This window comes from Condylura cristata, unplaced genomic scaffold, assembly GCF_000260355.1.
Source record: "Condylura cristata isolate star-nosed mole 26May11 unplaced genomic scaffold, ConCri1.0 scaffold00005, whole genome shotgun sequence".
Taxonomy (NCBI): Eukaryota; Metazoa; Chordata; class Mammalia; order Eulipotyphla; family Talpidae; genus Condylura; species Condylura cristata.
This window is the reverse complement of record NW_004567106.1, coordinates 41,625,340-41,647,805: the sequence shown is the minus strand read 5'-3', so window position 1 is coordinate 41,647,805 and position 22,466 is coordinate 41,625,340. Positions and strand designations below refer to the sequence as shown.

The window sequence follows — 22,466 nt, the reverse complement described above, 5'->3', positions numbered from 1 at the left end:
TGCACCCTCAGCAAAGGCACATTCATTGGAGGGGCCTGGTTACTGCTGCCTATCAGTCCTGGTGTTTGTGAGGAAGACGTTCCCAAAGGGTCAGCCTGTGAGGAGGATTAACTGACCCCCCACGATGCTCATCTGCTGCTCAGATTTAGCTGCTCAGTTTAGCTGCTCTGAGCGAGTGTGGGTGCCACAGGCTTCCAAACTGACAGCCAAGGTGAAATCTGCACTAGGAAATGCCAGCTGATGGGCTGGAAGGAGGGCAGGTGAGTGGGCAGTAAAGATGCCCACTTAGCGCAGAGCTGAGTCAGTGCTATCCTCAGTGCTTCCATATCCCAGTTCGCTGGGCCCCCATAATGTAGGTATTAACATAATCTTCTCTTTGCAATAAGGAAATGGAGGCCCACAGGTGACAAGTAACTTCCTCAAGCTCACACAGCTAGAGAAGGAGCGCTCTGGGTTTCTAATCCGGCACTGCAGCTAGAGCCCTGGGCTTGCTCATCCCTCTGCCTCTTCTGCACCTGCCTGACAGTCGTCTACCAAAAGCTGCCCAGCGCTTTGCTGGCCAATGAAGAGGTTTCAGTGGCCATGAGGAAAACCATCACTGTGTCAAGACCCTTGAGTTCTGCCAAATCACAAGAGAAAAATGGCACAAGCCCTGGGAACGATGGTGATGCTAGAGTATCTGAGTGTCACCTTCTGCAGCTTCACGGCACCCAAGTGCCCTTGGTAGTCTGAGGATGGGCAAGTGGCCCGAGGTTGTTCCTCTCCCATGCATAATATAGCAGCGCTTCTCTTCACAATTAGAATTCAAGATTATTACCAAAATTTACTATGAAGTAGTGTCACAAGCAGGAGCCTTTTAGGTGCATGTTGCAAATTATACTCTGTAAACACGACATGCCATCAGCATAATAGCTGCTTTCCCCACAGAGCACGGAGCAATCTGCTTCCCAAACTACTTAAAATGAGAAGAAATAAATATGTGAATGCAGAAGCCAGGAAGCACCATGAACTCTAGAATATATATCTACTCTCCAGGGTGATGTAAAATAGTACCATTTTGAAAATGGTTAGGATTATTCTTTTCTGGTCAGTCTAATATCACTTAGCAAGAAAAAAAACCACATATTATTTGTAAGTATCTGTACCTGTTGTTTTCCAATCTACCTATGCATGCATTTTATTTGTAATAGAAGCCTCTCTCTCTCTCTGACACACACCCTCCCCATCTAGCAGTAATGATGTCAAACTTCAAATAAAGCTGAGACCTTAAATATATGCTTAACACTTTCCTTGTCAAAGTATACTTTACATTTTCTTTCTAGCCCTTTACAGATCCTGCCCCAATAAACAATTTCTATGACTGGAAGAACTACAAAAGCTCTCTGTGAACGTTCTCCCCAAGTATGAATTATTGGAAGGTTGTTTATATAATTCATGAAAATTTTCAGTCTTGTGTCCTTTTAATCTTGGGGAATCTATCGAACTGTCAGAATCTGCTTTTACTCTATGCTTAAAGACTGGATTTATTTCTTCAGCTTATCATGACGGAAAAGAGAAATGAAATTGTACTTTCAAATGTATGTAATTTAGCTTCTGTACGTATTCACTGAATCTTAACACTTCTATAGTTTTCATTCTTGAATTTGTCAAAGCCAGAGCTAAACAGGACAATTCTATCCATTTACTTCTGGTGGTGTTTTGATAACATTAACTTTATCATGGGAAGTTCTTATTCATTCTCAATAATTTGATTTTGAGTATTGTTTGACATCCCCCTCATCCAAGTGCTAGAAATCACTGCAATTTATATGAATTTTAGGACTACCTCAGGAGTCAATTCTTTTTTTTTCCATCTTATACTCTACTCCACCAAGGAAGCCTGAGAGTCTACAAAGACTCCTGATTGGAGCAGAAACCTGATCTCTGACAAACAGACTGTAGAGTTGGGAGAAACCCAGCAGGTGAATTTACAGCTCCCTCTCCTCAGTGCAACCCTGGGATAGGTACCTGTATCTCTCTGCCCAGAGGGCTATTTCACTGGCCGCCTACCTATGTCCAGTGCTTCCATTCTTGTTTTCTTCCTCCCCCTTCACTCTTCTAATCAGCAGGACCCAGCTTTAAAAATATAAGTCATGTTTCATTCCACTGCTTAAAACCCTCCATGGTCTCATGGGTGTAGACCAAGATCCAAACTTCATCCTACAGGTTTTCAGAAGCCCTTTATGTTCTGGCTCCAGGCTATTTTAATGACTTTATAATGTGCGGCTTTCCCTTACTGCCCTTTCCTTACACTGACATGCCCACATCACTGTTTTATTTTCTTTCTAGTGTAAAAACAGGAGCTTTGATGGGAGTTGGGGGTTGGGGGGATATTAGGTGTGGTCTTGCATTCTTTCTGAGCCAAAACTTAAAGATGCCTTAGTTGGGCCAACAGCCTGCAATGTTCAGGCTACACATGATGTTACAACAGTTCTCTGATCTGCTTGTCCAGTGCCCCTACTACCAGAACAGATAAAAACAAGAACTCTCTTCAAGGCAGGTGAAATAGTCACTTACTGATGGTGGATCCGGACTCGGGTCTATTCAGTGAGCTGATGATGACAAAGCCGAAGCCTTCATTTTCCTTGCGGTGAATGACCACATCACTGGTCTGCAGGCTGTGGGAGGCGAAGCCTTCAGGGGGCGAAGCATTGCTACTAGGGGCAGCATGGTTGCTGTTGCTGTACGTTGCGTAGTCACTGCGTGGAGAGCTGTGGTGGGTTGACACGGAGCCTGGACTCCTCCCATTCTCTGGGCAGGGCTCCCCTGGAACACACATCACCATAGGCACTGAGTAACTTCACAAGGGCCTTCCTGAATCCTAGCACCCTTCTAGATCCTGGCATCATCGCAAGACTAGTTGGTGGGATTCTATTCCCCAGATATGCTAACTGTGGGATCATCTGTCCCCAAAGCTAGGATCCCTGTTCTACCCTTGATAGCAAAGACAGCTAACACCCTTCATCAGTTTCATCTCTACTGCTTCTTGTTTGCATCTTTCTCTTGTGTAGAAGGGAAAGCCTTAGGAACAAGTTCAGTTTCAGAGATCAAACTAATTGCCTAATAATAATAACTGAACCAAGGAGATGAAACAAGAAGTAGACAGTATCCAAAACTGTGCTGTGCATAAGAATTACTTAATACCGACTGGTCTTTAGGGTCTACCCAGCTTTTTCAGTAAACAGGGAAGACTGGGCACAGGGATCTGGATTTGGTTTCAAGGCCACACTTGGAGAAATATAGCTTTGAGAAATAATGTAAAGGAGGCTGACAACAGAGGAGATGTCCACACAAAGTGAGCTATCTTAATTTTAAAAAGCCATTTTTACTTAAGTTTTGGATATCCTATTAATGTAGAAGCATTAATTCACTTGTGCAAGTGGGAAACTTACTTCTGAAAGTAGTTTGCTCATTCTAGGATCAAGTCTAAAAGTGAGATCTGCTAGGGACTGAGGAGTTTTGAATCTCTACGGTAGGTGTTGGGGGCTTGCTCATTGACATTCTGTATTATTACAACAGTCCTCATCAGCCAGACAAACCAAGCCAACACTTCCCTGAGAAAGCAAGCCTATTTATGGGGAAAATGATAGAAAGCTGGCAGTCAGCAGCAGCTAGCTTTTAAAATGAAAGCTGGTCTGTCATCCAGAAAGAATTTTGTCATTTTAATTTAATATCTAGGTTTTATTATTCTGATTAAGGAATTGAAGCAGGCACCTAGAATGCTGTAATTAGAAATAGGAATGTTTCATCTCCAATTTATAATTTGATTAGTGTACTCAAAAGATGTTTATGGAACAGAGGAATAATAAGATGGAAAGCAGTAGTAATTAATGCTTCCTTTCTGTATCTCTAGCTGTGGTCTCCCATTCAGAACTATGGAAGGTGTCTCATATGGCAAGTTAAAAATAATTAGTAAGAGCCAATGAAGACTTTTACTTTATAAACTGCAATCCCATTTTGAAATGAATCAGTCAGGGAGAAAGAACAAAGACTACAGGAGAGATTTTGATACAATGACACTTCAAGGAAAAAAATCTGTGTATAAGCCTACATTTAGATTAAAAAATGCCCTTACCAAAATCTAGTCCTTTTTTTGCTTGTAATTACCACGTGAATAAGCCTCAGACTGCTGCTTACTGTTATTTATACACGTGCTTTTTCTCTACTATTTAATCAATCAATTTTAATAAAAGAAAACAAATGATGTTTCTCATCTGGAAGACTGAGGTCATGAAAGAACAAAATGGCAGTGTCAAGCTCATTCCCACCAGAATTAAAACTGTCTGTAAAATGGGCTCTCCTCGTTAGAAAACATCATCCAAAAACGAACTGTTAAGACTTGATGAAGCATGTGTCCTTTATCAGTCCTTGTGCAAGTTGGAAATAAAGTGACTAGAGGTAGTCAGGAAGAAGAAAAACAATCATTACACTGCAACATTAAATCGAAAATCTCCCTGAGTTATTGGGCCAAATCAGCAACTAAATGTCATTGGCAGTGACAAGGGAGATCTCATTTTCTGGTTGTCATATTTTAGGGGCTGGGGAGTTGTGGTTGTCAGGAAAGAGGCAACAAAGAAAAATTGTTTGTCTTTGTGGTAAATGACTAGGAGTGCTATGCCACAGGTTCTAGAGGGAGAAAGAAAGTCACTGGCAAAGTCACCGCCAGTGGTCCCTGGGAAAGTGAGAGTGAAACACATCATGAGGATACTTTTCTATTGCTTTCGGAGATCTCTTTCAAACTAGAAGACAGTTCTTTACTTTTAATAACATGGGCATATTTAAAATTAGACTTAGGAAGACTTCCAATGATTGACTTTGAGGGATAGAATTGATTCCACATTATTTTTCTACTCTGTTGTCCCTCGATCCAAATGAAAATATCTTCTCTCCAAAAACCCATCCTGGGTATGAAAAGTGTTGCTTTAGAATAATATAAAAAAAGTCATAAAGTGACTAAATACCACGCGCAGCTTTAAAAACTCCACTAACTCTGAGGATTCCTGACTCATCCTCCTGGCTCACATGTAGATGGGTGGTGCACAGAATTCACTCAGTATCTACTCGGGTCAAATAACCAATTTTTAAGTTAAGCTTTTGTCTTGTGCCCACCAATGATATTAGCAGTCATTACTGGCTTGAATAGGGGATGCTCTTCTTTTGTGAAGGCAGGAGTCACAGATGAAGGCCCAGGGGCTGTCCTGGAGCTTCAATTTATTATTTATTATTCCTGCAGAGTGATGGCTTTGGTAAAATAAATTATCAATGTTTTGACATGGGTAGATTTTATAGACATGGATTTCTTGTTTCTCTTGAAATATCTGCTAATGATCCACTAGACCTGGGCAATGAATATTCCCCTAGTTTGCCAATCACTACAGTCATCACCACTCCCCAAATGTCTCCTGCAAATTCCTGATTTATTTATTTACCCATTGAGTGAGGGCCACCAAGACTTGTTCCCCAAGTCCACATTTCTTTCGTAGACCACACAGGTTGCTAAACAGACTTTGTCTGCTTCCAGGCAGTGCCTTGGCCTCCTCAAACGATGAGAGGACCAACACACACACATCTGTCTGGACACACAGCTGAGACAATGGATTATGTTTGTGGACAGTGTTTGGACTTGGAGACTGGAGTGTCCACATCCACGTGTGCAGGGCAGTGGCTGGTGGTGCAGTGGGGAGCTCCACAGGCTCTGGCCTTGCAAATGTTGGGGGCTGGCCTACCTATAGGTATTGATTTTGTACACTCCTGGTTTCATACTCATCAAGGCAGACAACGTACTTACATAGGTGATGTGCTCATAGATAAAGAACAAGTGGGAAGTCATTTAGGACTCGCGAAAAATATAAGTAACATGAAAGCCAGGGAATCTATTAGAACTTGCAACTCACTGTTGGGGCTGAATTTTTCACCCACCTTCCAAGAAAACCTTCCCTTTGTTGGCATTAAGCCACGACTTAAACTTTCCATTGGTGTTATGAGAAAAGATGCTGATAGCATTGAGACTGATTTTAATATATTTCGATTATGTCATATAATTCACATCATTCTATATTTATACTTTAGGAAATTCCTCAGAGACAACCTTCTCTCAGTTAGGCAGGTAATATGTATTCAAACTAATGTGCCATTAGGTTGAAGATCTCAAAGCTGTACTGCTAAACATATAAATATTTACACTTTCAGTGTAATAACAGAAGCCACTCTTATGTTACCCTTGGGAAAAACAGCTAATATTGGGACTGGTGGCACAAACAGGACATCTCTCAAAACTACAAGATCTGCCCTAAACTTAACTAGTAAATAAAATTGGTTGCATCATTAGGTGTTTTCTTCCTGTACCCTATTAATTTTCAGTTTGAGGTTCTGTATTACCTAACTAAAAAATTTACCTTTTCATTCTTTGTGTGTACACATCTTAATATGTTGTATTATTTGGGGCAGGTTTTTGTGTGACTTTAAATTTTGCCCACTGTAGTTAACCTACTGCAGCTCTTATCATGGATGTGTTTTTCTCTTGAGCATCAACTAGGAAGCCAGAGCCCGATGCCTTGTGAGGGCAGCTGGGGTATTTGTAGAAAGTGGAGTGAGCAGAAGGTGGAGGTATGATGTCCTGAGCACCTTCTTCCTGGGTCTCCCTGCAGTGTCTCTCCCTTGTGCACATCAATGACACCACACATCCTCTCTGCTCATCTCCTGCCTCTTCATAAGCTCACTGCTCACTTTCCTTCAGCACTGAACCATCTGCTCATCGGCCAAGCTCACACCTCCCACTTGTCATTGCTTGGGAAGGTGTAATGATGACAATAGGACTGAAGGGGCATCTCCATTGTCATATACAGTGGCAACTGTCCCTTCTCACTATTGGGGAAATGGCAGCTAGGAAGCTCTCTTCCTCTGCCATAAAAAAAAAAAATCTATTCCATCTTTTCTTAGGCATTGACTTTACTATCAAAGTATCCTCTGCTGAACTTAATCATTTTCAGTGCTGATGAAGCTTTCAAGGAAGAGTGGGCTGAATTAACTTGGAAAGTCTCCTGGTGGGAACGAGCCGTCCACAGCAGGATACTTTAAAAATTAAACACACTTGAAATGCACTAAAAAAAATAACTGAGGAAAGTTGGTAAGAACAGCAGCAAAAAGCATCTTCACAGAAGTCACATGACCCACAAATGGCAAGAATACATTTCTGCTGCATTTGGCATATACTCCAATAGCTTGGGTTGATTAGGACAAAATTTAGTTTGCAATAATCAGCTGGTGGCAAGGGGAGCATGAAATTATGTTGGTGCACTGGTTTTGCACTTTGCATTATATTTCCTTGTAAATCAGGTATCTTTTAAATTTATCTTTGGGTTACAGAACATATAGCATAGCAAACTTTTTATTAAAAATCATTCTGCAAGCCCTTCCTGGTGGTACAGCATTGCAACTAAGCCAGAGCTGCTTCAGTGTGAGTTAGATCCCTGTCCTGGAGGTGACCCACATGGCACAACAGACCTATCCTGACCCACCTGCTGCTCCCCTCAGCAGTGTACTTCATCTAAGTGCCTGCTCTGCTCCCCACTCTGTCTCTGGTGAAGCCTCTCAATGCCCCTGCACCTCTGGCTTACACCTCAGTTCCGTATGAATAAATCAGTCAATCTTAAAAAAAAAAATCATGCTGCAGGAAGAGTGATAGTTCAATGTTAACTAAGCAAATACTGTCTTCTTCTTGGCCTCTTGCCCAAGGATGTGTCATAACTCAAGGTATTTTACATCTTTAGGTTAAGTGGTATGCCATGAATTTCTGATGATGAATGGCATCTCTAAGCCAAACCTCCATAGCAAACTATCTATACCTATATCTATATTTATATCTATATCTATTTTTATATCTACAGCTTCTGTTGGTGAGGGCTGACAATTCTTCTGACTTACCCTTTTAAATGATTGCCCTTGTTCCTCAGTCTAATTTCTAGAAGACTCAAGTAGAAAAAAATTGTTTTTTTAAAGAGAAAGGTTTTTTTCCCTTTTCTTTTTTTTTAAAAATATTTATGCATACAGAGCTGGGGTACAGGCCAGAGATGCAGGGGTGGTAAGAAGATTCACCAGAGACAGAGTATGGAGCAGAACAGGCAGATCGGTGAGGTACACTGAGTGGAGCAGCAGGTGGGTGAGGAGAGGTCTGCTGCACCATGTGGGTCACCTCTGGGGCCAGGGATAGAATTCACAATGAAGTGGCTGTGGCTACCTTGCAGTGTTTCAGCCATCAGGGGGCTGGAAAAAAAAATATTTAGTTCTACTAATAACCTTATCCTTGTTGCTCATGCTGGTAGCCCACTTAAAAAAAAATCTCAAATGCACTATAGCACATTGGAATACTTCTTAAGTTATGGAGTGACATTTGCTAAAGGTTGGTCTCATGCCCTGTAGTTCACTAGGGGTGGGGATGGTGGTGGTGTGGGGAGATGGACTAAAAGTGGCATCAAGAAACAAGTCCCGACCCTCCCTGGTGGCGCAGTGGGTTGAAGCACGCACTAAGAAGTTAAAGCCACTTCTGCATGAGTTCGATCCCCACCTGCCCCAGAGGTGACCACATGGTGCGACAGACCTCTCCTGACCCGCCTGCTGCTCCCCTCAGCAGTGTACTTCGACAGTCTGCCTGTTCTGCTCCCCACTCTGTCTCTGGTGGCTCCTCCTACCCTCCGCATCTGTGGCCTGTACCCCCGTTCTGTGTGAATAAATAAATATTAAAAAAAAAAAAAGAAACAAGTCCCAATGGGGAGTTAAGTCTGTGCATCTTTATGACTCAACACAGGTCAAGCTATTGAATCACTGAATTCAGTTTCCTCATCTGTAATAGGAGAAGGCTCTTACCACTTTGGCTGCTCCCAATGCCAGCATTAATCATTCAGGATGGGAACAGAGAAGGGGCTGGTCAGAGAGGCCAGTGCTTCAGTGGGGCAGAAGTGACAGCAGAACAGTGACAGTGCTGCTCCTGTGAGTCACACAGCAAAGCACAGGTGATGTGGGACTACAGCCCGACTTGACTGAAGGGGCCAGTAACAGACCACAGTGCGATTTTGTGACACTTTCCTTAGTATTTCAAATCTTTGCTTGAGGGTTGAGATGGTGAAAGGAGATGAACAGAATCCTATTATATGAGTGCTGACCTTTTTTTTTTAGGTGATTTGTTTTTTAAATATATAATAGTTTATTTTTACATCACTTTGTACATTTTTTTTTTTTTTCATCTCAATTGTAATCCCTGTGGGCTTTCCATCACCAAGTCACCCATGTGCCACCACCATAGTCCAGGGCACTTCCCTCCCCCCACTGTTTCTGATCCCATTCCCCACTCCACCCACATAAAATGTCTCTGGTATATAGCTGTTCATTATTATTATTATTTTCTCGTCTGGTCCATTATACTCCTGCTATTAAATGAAACCATCTGATATTTTTCTTTTTCTTTCTGGCTTATCTCACTAAGCATGATCTTTTCCAGCTCCATTCATGTTGCTGCAAAAGACATGTGTTTCTTTTTTTTGGTTGCTGAGCAATATTCCATTGTGTACACATACCACATCTTTTTAATCCAGTCATCTACGTTTGGGCATTTGGGCTGCTTTCATGTCTTTCCAATTGTAAATAAAGCAGCAATAAACATGGGGGTGCAGGTGTCTTTTTGAATCAGTTTTTTGTGTCTTTTGAGTAGATACCTAGGAGTGGGATTGCTGGGTCATATGGAAGCTCTCTGTTAAGCAGTTTGAGGAACCTGTGAGTGCTGACTTTTTAAAAGTATGTTTTGGGTGGATTCTTTTATGAAGCTGGGGAATAACAGCTTCTGATTTATCTATTTTATAAGTTTGGAGTTCTGACCTGTTTTCTCAGAGTGATGTACAATTGCATTTCTCTAAATTAGGGTAATAGCTTCATTGCTAGCTTTTATCACTGTTATCGTTCACTATTACTTTTCTACCTTACTTGCTTTGTTATGGAATCAACATGAAGTGGTTCTTGGTTTGTAAACATAATGAAAAACATGTTCAAAAGTCATATTTTTCACGACTTCACGGCTCTTATAAAGTGTATGCAGAAATGACAAAGCACATATTTACCTTCATTAGCCCCAGGCTTTGCTAGAAAATTTTAATGACTATGTTGAAAATATAGGTCTGTAAGACTGTTTGAAATTGTACCAGCGGGTGAGAATCTGCACTTTCAAAATCATTGTTACCTTTGGAGTATCTAGGTGGGTTTCTGCCTTCAGATCATATAAAAACTGATTTAAAATTTTGTCTCAGTGGCTTTATCATATGTTAGAAAAGCATCTTAAGGACCCAAACTCTAAATCTTGCTACTGACAGAGTTACAAACCTCCACATAGCACCTTTCTTCTCACAGTGAGGTTGACCTGCCCGTTCCGGGCAGCGTGGTGCATAAGATCAATGACGTAGCGGTGGGTCTTGCCAGCCACGGGAATCCCGTCCACGTAGACGAGCTCATCTCCCGGGTGCAGGCGGCCGTCCCTGTCGGCAGAGCCCATGGCGATGACAGCGCCAATCAAAATCTAAAAAAAACAATGAGAAGGAAAGAACATTTACATTTCAAAGTTTTTTTCTTTAGAAGCTGGTGTGTAACTGGTGGAAGATTTCTTAAAATGTTTGTGCTTTTTTTTCCTTTATGTAATATTTATTAAAGAACTGGGGTACAGGACTGAGGTGCAGGGGCAGTGAGAGGTTTCACCAGAAACAGAGCGGGGAGAATAGGTAGATCCATGAAGCACACTGCTGAGGGGAACAGCAGGCGAGACAGGAGAGGTCTGCCGTGCCATGTGGTCACCTATGGGGGGCGGGGCGGATAGAACTCGCACTGAAGCAGCTGCAGCCACCTTGCAGTGCTGCTTCTTAACCCACTGCACCACCAGGTAGAGTCTGGTGAAAGATTTTATTTCCACATCCTACCCCTTGTTTCAAAGCTGAGCATGTACTTGAAAAATGAAGAAGCAGGAGAGATCCTTTTGCAACACTTTCAGGTTGCTAATTTCTTCTGGAGGAATAAATGTTTCCAACTCACTGATGACCCGGGCATTTGCTGCCTGGCTTATCAATCATAACTCTTAAGGGAAAAATCTAACGGCAATCTGAGGCTAATTGGCCACTGCTTTTGGGCTCTGTTTTAAAGAAGTTGGGAACTGAATCCTGACCCAATTTATTTGTGTGGCCTTGAGTATGGCCTCTATGAGCCCCAGTTTCTTCACCTGCCAAATGGGGAAATAAAATAATGGGACTTACTATGGAGTTGCTGAGATAACTGGATGAAATAATGCAGGTGAAGCATGGCTCATGACACATGGCGAAAACTCAAAAATGTTGGGGGAAACTGGCTGTTGCACATTATTAAATGCTGAGAAGGGTACAAAGGTTTTGTTCTTGTTGTTTTGAAAGGCTGGAGGTAAGGGGAAAACACAACAAAGCAAAACTCAAAGCTGGCTTTTTCTGTTTGCTGATTTACTTAAAACATCTCAGTCAAATCTTCAGGTTTCTGCAGCACTCCTTTGAATACTTGCCCTGACAGTAGCGTCCTCTGCACAGTGTACTCCCACTTTTGCCTGAACCCCAATGCTTTAGCTGTGTAGGTGGCTGCATACCAGAAAATGAGGAGGTACACATCTGGGAATGTGTGTGTTACAATTCCCTGTAACAGGGACAGTGATGAAAGGAACAGCATACAGTTTCCCACTTCTCAACAGAAACACTCCACTTAGTGTCCATTAGCAAGGTTTTTTCTCTCTCAAAGGAAAGAAAATAGCCACACAGCATCTAAAGACAGAGGTTACCAGTAGCCTGATTCTGCAGAGGTTATATTCTAGGTTTTACTTTAAATCTTTATAAAGTTAAGTCCTTCCTTCTAGGGTGGTCTTTTTCAGGCAGAATCAATTCTGTCAAATCCCATATCTGTAGATTCCAGCTAATTTGCAGAGTTGGTCAACACAATCTGCAGGATCGCTGGTCTTCAGAGTCACCATACTTGCTATAAGATTGCCCCATGCTTGGTCACATTGCTCAGAGGCCTGTCCACACAGCAACAGAATCTGAATGAGAGCCTTAGACTTCTCAGATATTCCCCAAATACAGTCTGAAGGGTTTTTTTTTTCTTCCCTGAGGACTTTACCACCTTGGCCCACTGACTAGTTCTCTTTATCCACAAGAATCAAAGTCTCCCAGGAATACAGCTGCTTTCCCCCTATTTTTGTGGAGTAGGGAAAAGACTTGCTTCCTGTTGAATGGTGGTATTCTTATGAATAATTCATTGTTGATAGCCACGAGAAGATCCACTCATCTTCCTCCTTATAGCGTCTCCTTGTGCAACCCTCTAAGTCTACCTGACCTGTACCTGGTTGGGTACATGTCAAACATTCTCTATTTTCTCTTATTCTCAGGCCAGTCTGAATTATGAGTTTCTTTTAAAAGATGTCCTAAGGTATTCTTCAAAAGACTTGCCCCACAAAGGCACACTTCAAAGATTTATTACATACTTTGTGCAAAAGCCAGTAAAAGTAAATGTTTCTGTTTTTATGTTGATCCATGAACAGCTACATTTAGCTGGGATAGTGCAAAGAAAATGCTTCAACCTTTAGATTTCTTGTAACGCTATAATGGGAGAGATTATTGCTAGTTATAGAAAACAAAATGACTTGTGAATGTCTTGGCTGGTTAATTATCAACTTTAAGCTATAGTTCTGATTATAACCAATGAAAGTGGAGCAAAAAATAGGTTACAAGTGAGAAACTCACAGCTGCAACTGGGCCCACTACAAAAATAGTAAAAAAAAAAAAAAACCAATTTCACACTGGAAATTTGTCATTCCTTTCTTGCTCAAGGAAAATGGCAAGGATATACAGATATTCTATAAATTATCATCTGTGTTACTAGGTAAATATCATCCATTAAATGGAAACTTAGAGTAAAAATCTGGTACTGACATGAAGTAGTTATCCCAGTAATTAACTAATATATTCAGCAAATAATTCACCAACCCAGGAAACATTTGGATGTTTAGAATTCGTTTGTGAAGAATTAACAAAAAATCCCTGCCCTGGGATCTCCCTGGTGGTGCAGCAGGTTAAATCACAGCACTAAGAAGCTACAGCCACTTCAGCATGAGTTCAATGCCCACCCCAAAGGTGACCCACATGGCGTGGCAGACCTCTTCTGACCTGCCCGCTGCCCCCTTCAGCATTGTACTTCATCAGTAGGCCCGTTCTGCTCCCCACTCTGTCTCTGGTGAATCCTCTCACTACCACTGCACTCTGGCTTGTACCCCAGTTCTGAATGCATAAATAAATAAATCTTTAAAAGAAAATCCCTGCCCTACAGAAAACTTCCATTGCACTGGTCAGGAATAATAAATATTTACGCTATGTTGTGGGCTAACAGGCAAGTCCTATGGGAAACACTGGGTCAGGGTGGCAGTAGAGGCTGGCTGGCTGGTGTCAGGCCTGTTGCTGGGGTGCTGTTAGATATGGGTCAGGCCTCATTAAGAAGTTGACATTTAAGCAAAGACTGAAGTTTTCCAGACAATTTTTGTAAAAGCATGAACCTATAGTTTTCAAACTGGTTTACTCTATCAAACATTATATATTTATTTTGAAATAAACAGTATATTCAATTAACACTTCAGTTGACTAATCTATTCTATATAATTCTTTGTCTATTTTATAATCATTACATGAACATGTCAATATATAATTAGATCATCCACTACTTTGTTTCAAAAAAAGTCTCATGGGCCCTCACCCAGTGGCACAATAGGTTAAAACACAGCACTAAGAAGCTAACGTCACTTCAGCATGAGTTCGATTCCTGCCCCAGAGGTGACCCGCATGGTGTAGCAGACCCCTCCTGACCTGCCTGCTGCTCCCCTCAGCAGTGTACTTTGTCAATCAGCCTGTTCTGCTCCCTACTCTGTCTCTGGTGAATCCTTTCACCGCCCCTGCACCTCTGGCCTGTACCCCAGTTCTGCCTATATAAATAAATAAATCTTTTTTTAAAAAAAAAAAGTCTTGCACAGCCTTAGATCACTGAGCTGAGTGTGTGACCTGGGGAAGCTTTGCAGCCATCAGTCCATGAGCTGTTCTATTAGCTATGTTTACTCCATTCATCAGGAACTGCTGCCTTCGCTGGGAAGAAGCTGCCCAGGGCCACTGCTCCTGGCACTTAGGCTGCACTTAGCCTTTGGTCATTTTGTACTTTGGTGTGTTATATTTCACCGCTGACACAAAAACAGCTTTATGTGTCTCTTTATTCATGAAAAAAAAAAAACCCCACAATAATCTCATATTTTCAGTGCTTAGGGCATACAGAAGTATGATCTGGCCCTGGTTGAAGATTCCTTTGCTGCAAAGGATTCATCTTTTGGGATGGAGCCTCAAACCCAGTAGACTAGATGAGTAATACACCTGACACAGTCTATTAGTTTATTTCCTGTCTGCCAACCTAACTGCAGGACTGAATAACCTGTAATTCCTTCTTGCACTTTAAGTTATATTGCTTTTCCAACATATGTACATTCTCATGTAAACTTGACCTATTAAGGACATGCCTCAGTATATTTGACCCTTTAGGTCAGTAGTTTTCAAACTTCTGGTGTATATGAATTACTCCACGAGCTGGTTAAAATATAGAGTTCTTGACTCATCACCCCAGAATCTGATTCTGGAGGCCTAGGCAGAACCTGAGATTGTGCGTGCTGAACCAGGAGATGTTGCCTGCCTCTCGTTTGGAGATCAAACTTTGAGTACCAAGACTCTGATTGTTCTCACTTGGTCACTTTCCAAATTCACTATAGGGGCTCTGGCCTGAGCTCCCTGACCAATCACCCTGGTCACTTCAGGTTTGCTGGGAGAGGATACCCTCTCTGGTCTACATGGTCCAGGCCTCCTGACCCAACAGACCATGTTTTCCTTAGGGCCTTGCTGACCCTTTGAAACACTGGCCAATAAGCCTTCCCAGCTAACACCAGCCTGACCCACTCATCATCTCCCTCTGGTCTCTAGGATTCTTTATTCTGGAGAGACCCTTTAGTCTCATTCTTTGTTTCTCATTGTTCTTGGAGGAGTTCTTTATCTGGCTGTATCACTTAGGTCTGTGGCAAAACAGCCTCACGACAGATGATTGTCCTACCTCCCTACCCTATGAACTACCAACACACAACCTCATCTTCTAATAAGCCTTCTCTAAAAAAAACGAAAGAATCCAAGCAACATTTTCTTACAAACTGGGCAGGAATGGGACAAAACTGAGTATCTGATATAAAATAACAACAATTCATATTGAAGTGGTGGATATCCCAACAGCCCAAGGAGGAAAAAAAAAACCTGACACTGAAAAGAAAACAAAGATAAGTGAGAAACAGAAAAAATCAAAACATCTTGCCAGCCTTTAATTCTTTCCTTCACTAACCCTCGTAGATACGATCTACAGTAATTATAGCCTAGGACAACTTGACAATGTGGCAAGCAGATTTCAGGCTCTTGCCTTCTGAAAATCCTCCACAAGTTTGCACCAGACTCCTGAGCCAAGAAGCATGTCTATCATTATCTCTCTCTTTCTTTGAACAGTTTTCTCCATTTAGACCTTTCTCCACTGCAGTGTTTTCCAAATCTTTCCATCTTGATACCTTCCTATTTCTTTTGAGCTCACAGCTGGAAATGCCATTTTTGTTCCTTTCTGGCAATTTTTCATTTCTTTCTATTTCTATTTCTATTGTTATTTAACTGTGAAAAGTATTTCCTCTTGCAGGAAAAATGCCCATATGCTTTGTTTGAGCTGGAGTCCTGCTGTTCATTATTTGCTGAATGCTGTGTTGTCATGTTTATGTGCAACCTGAGATGTCAATACCATTTCATATATTTGGAGGCAGAAATTGGTTTGATGTAACTTATGAGACTGCCTGTGGCTGAGGACCAAGTCACCTCACTCGCTTCCCACTTTGTAGCTCATCAGCAATAATGAGGCTAGAACATTTTGCTTGTACATTATCTCTTGATTTAAAATTCAGGAAAGCAGGAAGGGAAGGTGATGCGAGTTATGGACAGTGGAATCACTCATGGGCTCACCTGGTCTTTCTGAGGTGCAATGTTCTGGTCTTCCAAACATTATTTTCTAGCTTGCATGCTTCAGGGAATGGAGGCTTCAACTTAATGGTTTAAATGACAAAATTGTACCTGGCAGCATGAGTTTGTCTTAAGTCATTCAAATGAAGGAATAAACTAGAATAAGTCTAAGTAACACAATAAGGATAACCAGCAACCATGTAATCTGAAGAGGCTTATCATAAATACTTCAGAGGAGAAAGAACCAGGAATGCCAAGCCAGCATTCTGAGGCTGGAGACCTGGAAACCCATGTAGCAACCGGGCAGAAAGCTGCCCTGAGCTGGGTGGTCCACATGGCTGCATCCACACACCTGAGTTTCATTTTGAGCAATATGTGTTGCACTTGGGTGACAATCTTTGGTTTCTGTGCCATGCAAAGTTCAACCAGACCTCTCACTTCCTGAGCCAGCATGACTATGCTCTCTCTGGGACTCTCATACATCCCTTCTATCTTTGAGGAGGGGGAGACCAGGAAGAGAATGTTTGCTTGGAGTGATATTGGTTTATCTCCAAAGCAGACAAAGCATGAACATAAAGCTAAGAGCTTTCTGTCAAAGTCTATGTTGAAATAACCATCATGGGAAGAGTTGGCAGTCTGTTGATTTCCCTCATATTTATTTTGTAGTTTAAATTTTTTAATATTATTTGTGTATAATCTCATATTTTCAGTGCTTAGGGCATACAGAAGCATGATCTGGCCCTGGTTGAAGATTCCTTTGCTGCAAAGGATTCATCTTTTGGGATGGAGCCTCAAACCCAGTAGACTAGATGAGTAATACACACAGTAGGGAGTTTTGGAAACCATGGCTATGCTTTCTCTAAATGGGACCACTGCTTAGCTCCAGCCAGTTGACTTGGAAAAAAGACAAATTGATGTTGCTACATCTATTTTTCAAGAGAAGATAGAAATCTGTGTTTAAAAACAGGTGATTATATTTGGTGCTCAACAATTTTAATATACTGGGTTAGAGGGGAGGTCAAACATCTCATGTATTAGCATTTTCAGGACATCAGCCCTTCTTCCAGGACTGGGCCATTTTAATGTGACAACACCTATAGGATTTAAAGATGTCACAAAAGTTCAGGTGACATCTTTGGCTTGGTGAAGAGGATGCTCTTCACCAACTGAACACATGTCTTTTGTACCAAGTTCTGTGCTAGTCTTGGATCTATATGCTGATAACAGGATCCTTGTCTTCAAGGAGCTCATAGATTGGGAAGGGAATAAAAAAAGCAATTCAGTCAGTACACTCTGCACTTCCTGGTAGAGATCCCTTAGGTTGGTATGCTTAGGGCAATGCAGTATAAATGCAGTGGATTCCATATGGATTTGCCCTTAAATGCGCTGCCAAGCTGGTGCTCAGGATCCCAAAAAATGCTATTAAGAGCACCTTAAAGTGCCATTTTATTTTATTTTGGTTCTGATCATTTGGTAACTTTTAAGCACAAGGTTGTATAATAAATAATTTGGTCTTGAGCAAAGAGAGGGCTGGCCTTTCCTAAAAGGTAACCACTAGCAGGATTGTTTTTTTAATTCATAGCTATCTCCTTGGACCATACCTGAGAGTTTATGTTAGTCAATATGTGAAAGGATCTGATAATATTTTGGTTCTATATATACAAAAACAAGATAAGTTAGAGGCTGGAGGACTAAGTGACTGAGGCTCCCTGCCAAACTCAGAATCAGGTGAGTAAAATGTGACCGGATTTTTTTCTTCTCCCTGTAACATGAGATCTTTAATTTAGTCTCTGAAATTAAGCTGTAAGTCGCTTGGGCTCCCTGTTTTATCTCTGCACTCTCTTCCTCCCAAAGAAAGGAGGCAGGGAGATGCAGACAATCTCCCTGGCAAAAGCACTTTCACATCTCTGGGGAATGAGTCACATCTGCTTATGTGTTGTCAAATTCTATCCTCAGGAATTAGGAAATAAGACCTTTACTTGATTGCCATTCCTAGGAAGGAGCTCATTCTCTACAAAGGCAACTTACTTCACACTGGGACATTTTTATTTTTTACAGATTCCTTTTCTTTCTTAGATCGACATTTTTTTTCTCTCTCTCTGAAGATTTCTGCCCATTTGTGGCTCTACTTTTATTTTTCTGGAATACCTACCAACAAGAGTGATGATGCAATGATAATAAACATTTAGTCAACAGATAATACAGTGACTCTGTGACTCTGTGAGAGTATTATTGAAATCCTCATCTTCCAGGATGTGAAAACGTAAGCTTGGAATTTAATTCCCTTACATGAGTCAGGATGGGCTACACATGCAGAGCTGGGGTGGAGTACAGTGTTGTTCTGCACAACTCAGGATCCTCATTCATTCAAACCTCCCAGGGAGCTATCATTAAATGCCACGTAAGACACAACTTTTACAATGAATAAAATATTAGTACAGCTGATATTTTAATACATGTGCATAAATCTAGCTTTGCTATACTTTCTATATATTAATGTATATTTTATGCTGGAATTCTGATGTGCACACACACACACACACATACTTGTCCAAATTCCTTTCCAATTTGTAATATAGTGTAAGTAGAAGCTGACCTGGCAATTCCTAATTTAAGTCTGACTGAGATTCTGCAGCACTGAGTTTGATTTTATTTTTGTTTATCTTTGCATTTTCCCTCTTCTGTAGTTCTGTTAAAAACATACAGAATTTTCTTATTTCAAGCCATCTTCTTATATGTAACTTTTATCATACTGCATGTTTACTTGTAAGTTATTACCATCAGAGACGGGGAGTCCAGGAAAATCAAGTAATTGAAATAGTCAGGAGGAATTCAATCCTCTCTAAGCAAGAGTAATGACTTTCTCAGTGTAAAGCGCATTGATGTACAATGATATACTGGCGTGTTGCAAGAGGGAATAACAAACCAAAGAAACCTCAACTTTTTTTTAATGTGATTAAAAAAGAAATGTCTGTTTGGATATCACAATGAATGATAGTTATCCTCATACATACAGATACAATATTGTCCAAAGTGAAATAGAGAATGTTCAACTTACAGGTTGTCCAGGCTCATCTCCCCCAAGAATTCTGAAGCCAAATCCAGACTCCATCCTCCGAAGGTGAACATCCAACTCCTTATAATCTGGACCTGGCATAGAGAAGATTCCATTGAGCAATGAATCCTGCTCTTCCCCACCCCCTTGGGAACTGAACACACCAAGATAAATTAATTTTGTGGATGTGATTAATGAAAGTGCTATTAGAGTTGGTGGAGAACATAGAGGAAAAAAAATATGGCAAAAGAGCAGTGGCATTCCAAAATTAAGTAGTGTCTGCATTAACAGACCTGCCGAGGGTTTTACCAGAATACTGTCATAGACAGCAGGAATACATGAGTTTTCCCAGTGGAAAAAAAACTGATGCCTCTATAATTCTTTATCTTTTTGAGAGCATCTGGATTGCTCTCAAGAAGATTGGCTGTCACTTTGAGGATGTTTACTCTGACTAGAATGATTGTCTTAGAAGTATGAGAAAACAGACGCCAAGTGCCTAGAGCTACCTGGTCAAGTACCACCTAGTAATTTGCTTACATCTGTTAATTCCATGATATGTCCAGTCCAGTGTATGCATTTGGGGAGCTTGGGGTGGGGGTGTACACTTATGCCTAAGAGGAATTGTTTTTTAAAGTTATAAAAATTAGAAAATAACCAATTTAAGGTTTTCGGTTGGGGTCTGAATGATGTTTTTATTTTCTGATAAATTCCTTTGGAGTTTTCGTAATTTACTAATAGAAATGTACCTAGGTCTCAGATGAACTCTTATTCCCTCAACATCTAAAATTGTAGAAGCAACTATCAAATTCACCATTGCCTTTGCTAACATATAAAAGAAAAAGTTAAAAAAGGGCTCTACTTTCCTGCAGTCAGCTGAAAGAATAAAAGTGTACTTTAAGAATCAGCTGAGAAACACTTCTGCAAATTTTTTAATCCCTAGACTAAGTAAACTGAAACTAAGAAAATTTTGGCTTTTAAAGGAGACCATGGCTTCTGTTTACCCCTGGCCACCTGGCCTCTTGAACTGTTCTTGGGAGGAAATGCCTCCACCATGACTGAATCCTGCAGGTTTCTGGCTACTGTCATGATATCAGCAACTTTGGGGAATATTTACTTTGCCATCCTTTGCTTAATTCATTGGTCCTCAATGAATTAAAGGAATTATTGGAATGGATGAAAGAAAATATTGAGGTAAGTCCTCTTGCTCAAACAGAATAGTTTTAGAAACTGGGAAGCATTTCAGAGAATTCTCATGAGACAGGAAGCTTTGTCCACGCTTCCTGGGTATACAGTAGCAGTTCTTGGACAGTTGACATAGAGACACAGAGTTGACATAGAGACTCAATGAATGATGGCCAAGAAAATCTTTTGCAGGCTTGATAGTCAGTGGAATTACTGAAGTAATGCAATTCACAGAAATCATTGGTACTGGACTGGTCTTGGTGACCTCCAACCTTTTTTCTCTCTGTTGTCTTGCTATGCATGCCCAGTAATACATGGGACACAAGTCAATGACTTCAGATATGTGTCTAGCGCTCTCTAAAAGAGCAAAATAAGGCACATAAGTACACATACAGAGATAGTAGAAGACTCTGACCATTCATGCCCTGTTATGATCAGATGCACATCTGAGCATGGAGTCTTCCTTTCAATGAATAATATAAAGCTCAGAAGACTAACTAGTTGGACCCTATATCCATTAGTCAACCTCTATGAATGGCATTATCATTCATATTTTTAAAGATGGGGAAAGCAGAAGAATGTAATTCCCATTAGGTAGAGTTGGGTGGTAAAGGGAAGATGGAAACTTTGCCTTTTACTCTCTCTAAAAGGCATAACTGACTTTGGATTCAGTTTACTCCAAGTCTATGACATTATATATAAAATCACATATTGGGGTGTGTGTTTGGTGGGTAGCATTCTGGAGCAGGTGGAATAGCTTTACAAAAATCACAGAAGGTACATGTACTTCTCTCAAGAGAGGCAGAAAGGTAAGGGAAGATGGGAACATGCTAGATAATACCAATCACTGTGTAAACCTCAAAAGCTGACTATGGTATACTGCTCACAGAAATCCCTTCTCTAGGTCATTTTTAAACTTGGCGAACTCTAGGCACTTTATACATAAAGTATGCATACACATGATATGTTTTTGACACTGAAAATGATAGATCTAGTGTATGTTTAATCGGAACTTTCCATCTACTCCTAGTCTCTCATTTTTGCATTGCTGGTGAGTAGGGTAAGCACTAATCCATCCCTCTAGTGGCTTCAGCACCCATCCATGTTGCATGAAGAACTCTAAAAGGAGTTCACAGTGTGATCCTTTCTATTTTTTAAGTAAAACTCCTTCTCCCTCCAAATACTGAAATTATGATAATCCCAGTAATGGAATTTTGAGTTATGCTAAGGTACAAGGGGATTGTCTTGTGTCATAAAAAAATTCCTCATGTAACCAGAAGACTTTTCCTTAATGAATAAACAGGTTTCCTTTACTAAGAAAAAAATACAGATTTGAAGCTAATTTTATTAAATTCTGAAAAACACATGCAAACGGGGCACTGATGCTTCCTCTACTCTGTGCACATTTTGGTTACAGTGTGACCCCTTGATTAATGATCTGACCACTCTGACTTCAAATATATAGTGACATGTGCTAGTCATGTCCTCATCTCCTCCATACTTCTAGGCAAAGGCACCAGCTTCATGGTCTAAGGGTAAGTGGAGAGGCAAGGAGAGATGTGTACTAGCAGATGTGATTTATTTTTTATTTCTTTGTTAATTTTGAGCACAGTCTCAGAAGCTGCAGGGCATGGAAACTTCAGAGAAATAGTCAACTGAAAAAAAAAAAGTTTAAATGATAGATTGTGCCTTAAGGCAATAGTATTTTTTAAAGGGAGCTTCTAGAAAAATAATTTTTCTTGGGTTTTTCTTGTTCCCATTTGACTCTGACTTTAGAAAATAACTAAAATTATATGTACAAAGCTGGGTGATATTACCCTTTTTTCTTCAAGCTTTGTTAGTGCTCTTGAAAATTGATGATATATTCCCCTTAACTGCTTTCCTGGCCTGTTAAAATTATTTTAAAATTAAAATTATGTTAAAGTTAAAATTATGTTAAAATTGTTTTATCATGTTTTATCTTTCCCACTGTAAATGCAGGAAAATAAAGCAAAGACAGCCCAGGGCCAATGCTTCTCATTCTGACAGAATTTGACATGCACAAAGGACTATGGGGTGGACTATGGGTTCATTGGTGGCGAGTG

General features: G+C 40.7%; 1 protein-coding gene across 3 annotated transcripts in view; it reads right to left on the bottom strand.

Annotated features, from left to right (window-relative positions):
* The window catches only part of MAGI2 (membrane associated guanylate kinase, WW and PDZ domain containing 2), a 458,519-nt gene that overhangs the window by 101,092 nt on the left and 334,961 nt on the right, over window positions 1-22,466 (bottom strand). For all 3 annotated transcript variants that reach the window (XM_012720830.1, XM_012720831.1, XM_012720832.1), the window contains 3 exons: window positions 19,204-19,295; window positions 10,405-10,597; window positions 2,557-2,805 (listed from right to left, as the gene is read on the bottom strand). In XM_012720830.1, the coding sequence (XP_012576284.1) occupies window positions 2,557-2,805; window positions 10,405-10,597; window positions 19,204-19,295 (534 nt within the window). The remainder of the gene's footprint in view (window positions 1-2,556; window positions 2,806-10,404; window positions 10,598-19,203; window positions 19,296-22,466) is intronic.